The sequence below is a fragment of the Polistes canadensis genome, unplaced genomic scaffold (genome assembly GCF_001313835.1).
Source record: "Polistes canadensis isolate GaletaPanama2010 unplaced genomic scaffold, ASM131383v1 scaffold_383, whole genome shotgun sequence".
Taxonomy (NCBI): Eukaryota; Metazoa; Arthropoda; class Insecta; order Hymenoptera; family Vespidae; genus Polistes; species Polistes canadensis.
Window position 1 is genome coordinate 41,081 of NW_014569930.1, and position 1,403 is coordinate 42,483.

The 1,403-nt window shown below is 21.7% G+C and overlaps 1 protein-coding gene across 1 annotated transcript in view; it reads right to left on the bottom strand.

Moving 5' to 3' along the window:
* Positions 1–230: 230 nt before the first annotated feature.
* LOC106792153 overlaps positions 231–1,403 on the bottom strand; it is a gene marked incomplete at its 5' end in the record, with an annotated part of 3,165 nt that continues 1,992 nt past the window's right edge. Inside the window, 1 exon segment of the mRNA XM_014758353.1 lies at positions 231–1,002. Coding sequence (XP_014613839.1) covers positions 822–1,002 — 181 coding nt within the window.

A 1,403-nucleotide genomic window follows, 5' to 3' on the forward strand; every position in this document is an offset into this window, starting at 1 on the left:
TTACAAATAATAATAATAATAATAATAATAATAATAATAATAATTAAATAATCAATTTTATTATTATATTACCTTTCTATAATTTTATTTAATCGCGGTAACATTTAAAAATTTCTTAAACGTATTTTAACAAATGAACATTATTATTTTTATCGTGTATCAATTTTCTATTATAATACTCTTCCAAGTATAATAATTACGAGTAATATATGATTTATCGTAACGCAATAATTGACTAATAAACTTTTACAATATTATTTTTTTTTTTAAACATCGAGAAATAAACTCTCGACGAGAATGATTTTGTTTTATATAAATATCGAAAAGATAATTAGTCTTTAATAAATTGTAAGACACAAAAAAAGATTACGAAAGATACTTATTTAACTGGACGTGTATTACTTTACTCAACACACACACATATATATATATATGTCTTAGTTTTTTAAATAATAACTAACTGAGAATCATTAAATGTCTTAATAAAATCTTACTTACAAGTAACAACACCTTGTAAATTACCTTCTTGATTTTCTTATTAAATTCCTCCTACATTTTCTTTTTTAATTTAATTTTTAACTTTTAATCAATTACTTTACACACGCGAATGATAAAATCGTTTCGAATTATTCTTACGTTTATTTGTTCTCCTTAATGCGATGCATTTGTCTTCTTAAACCAATGACAATTTTTTTTAAATATTGTCCGTAATCAATTGAACATTTGTTTATCAACATATTGCAAGTTTACAATATACGTATACAATTATAATTTTTTGATAGTTACATAAATTTGTTTTCGTTCAACTAATACAATTCTCGTTATAGGTGTTCAGTTTCAAATGCCATATTTTCAACACCATTCGTAGCACAACAGCTTTCCTTTCTTTCACTTATAGTTAAAACTTTTGTTATTTTTTCATCTTGTTCCTCGTCATTAACATTAACGTTAGTTTCTCTTTCCAATAATATTCGATCTCTTCTGTGTTCCGAGTAAAGCCATCTGATATAATATATTGTAAATGTATTAATAATTATTCATTATTAACTATACACTACGGTGTCATTTGATTTTTATTATTCATTATATTTTTTAATATAATCATATAACAATATATATACTGTTATATATATATATATATACATATATAACATATATAGTAACATGTATAGTAACATATATAGTAACATGAATAGAAACATATATATGTATAGTAACATATATAGTAACATGTATAGAAACATATATATGTATAGTAACATGCATAATAACATATATAGTAACATGTATAGAAACATATATATGTATAGTAACATGCATAGTAACATAATATGTATAGTAACATATATAGTAACATATATAGTAACATGTATAGTAACATATATAGTAACATGTATAGTAAC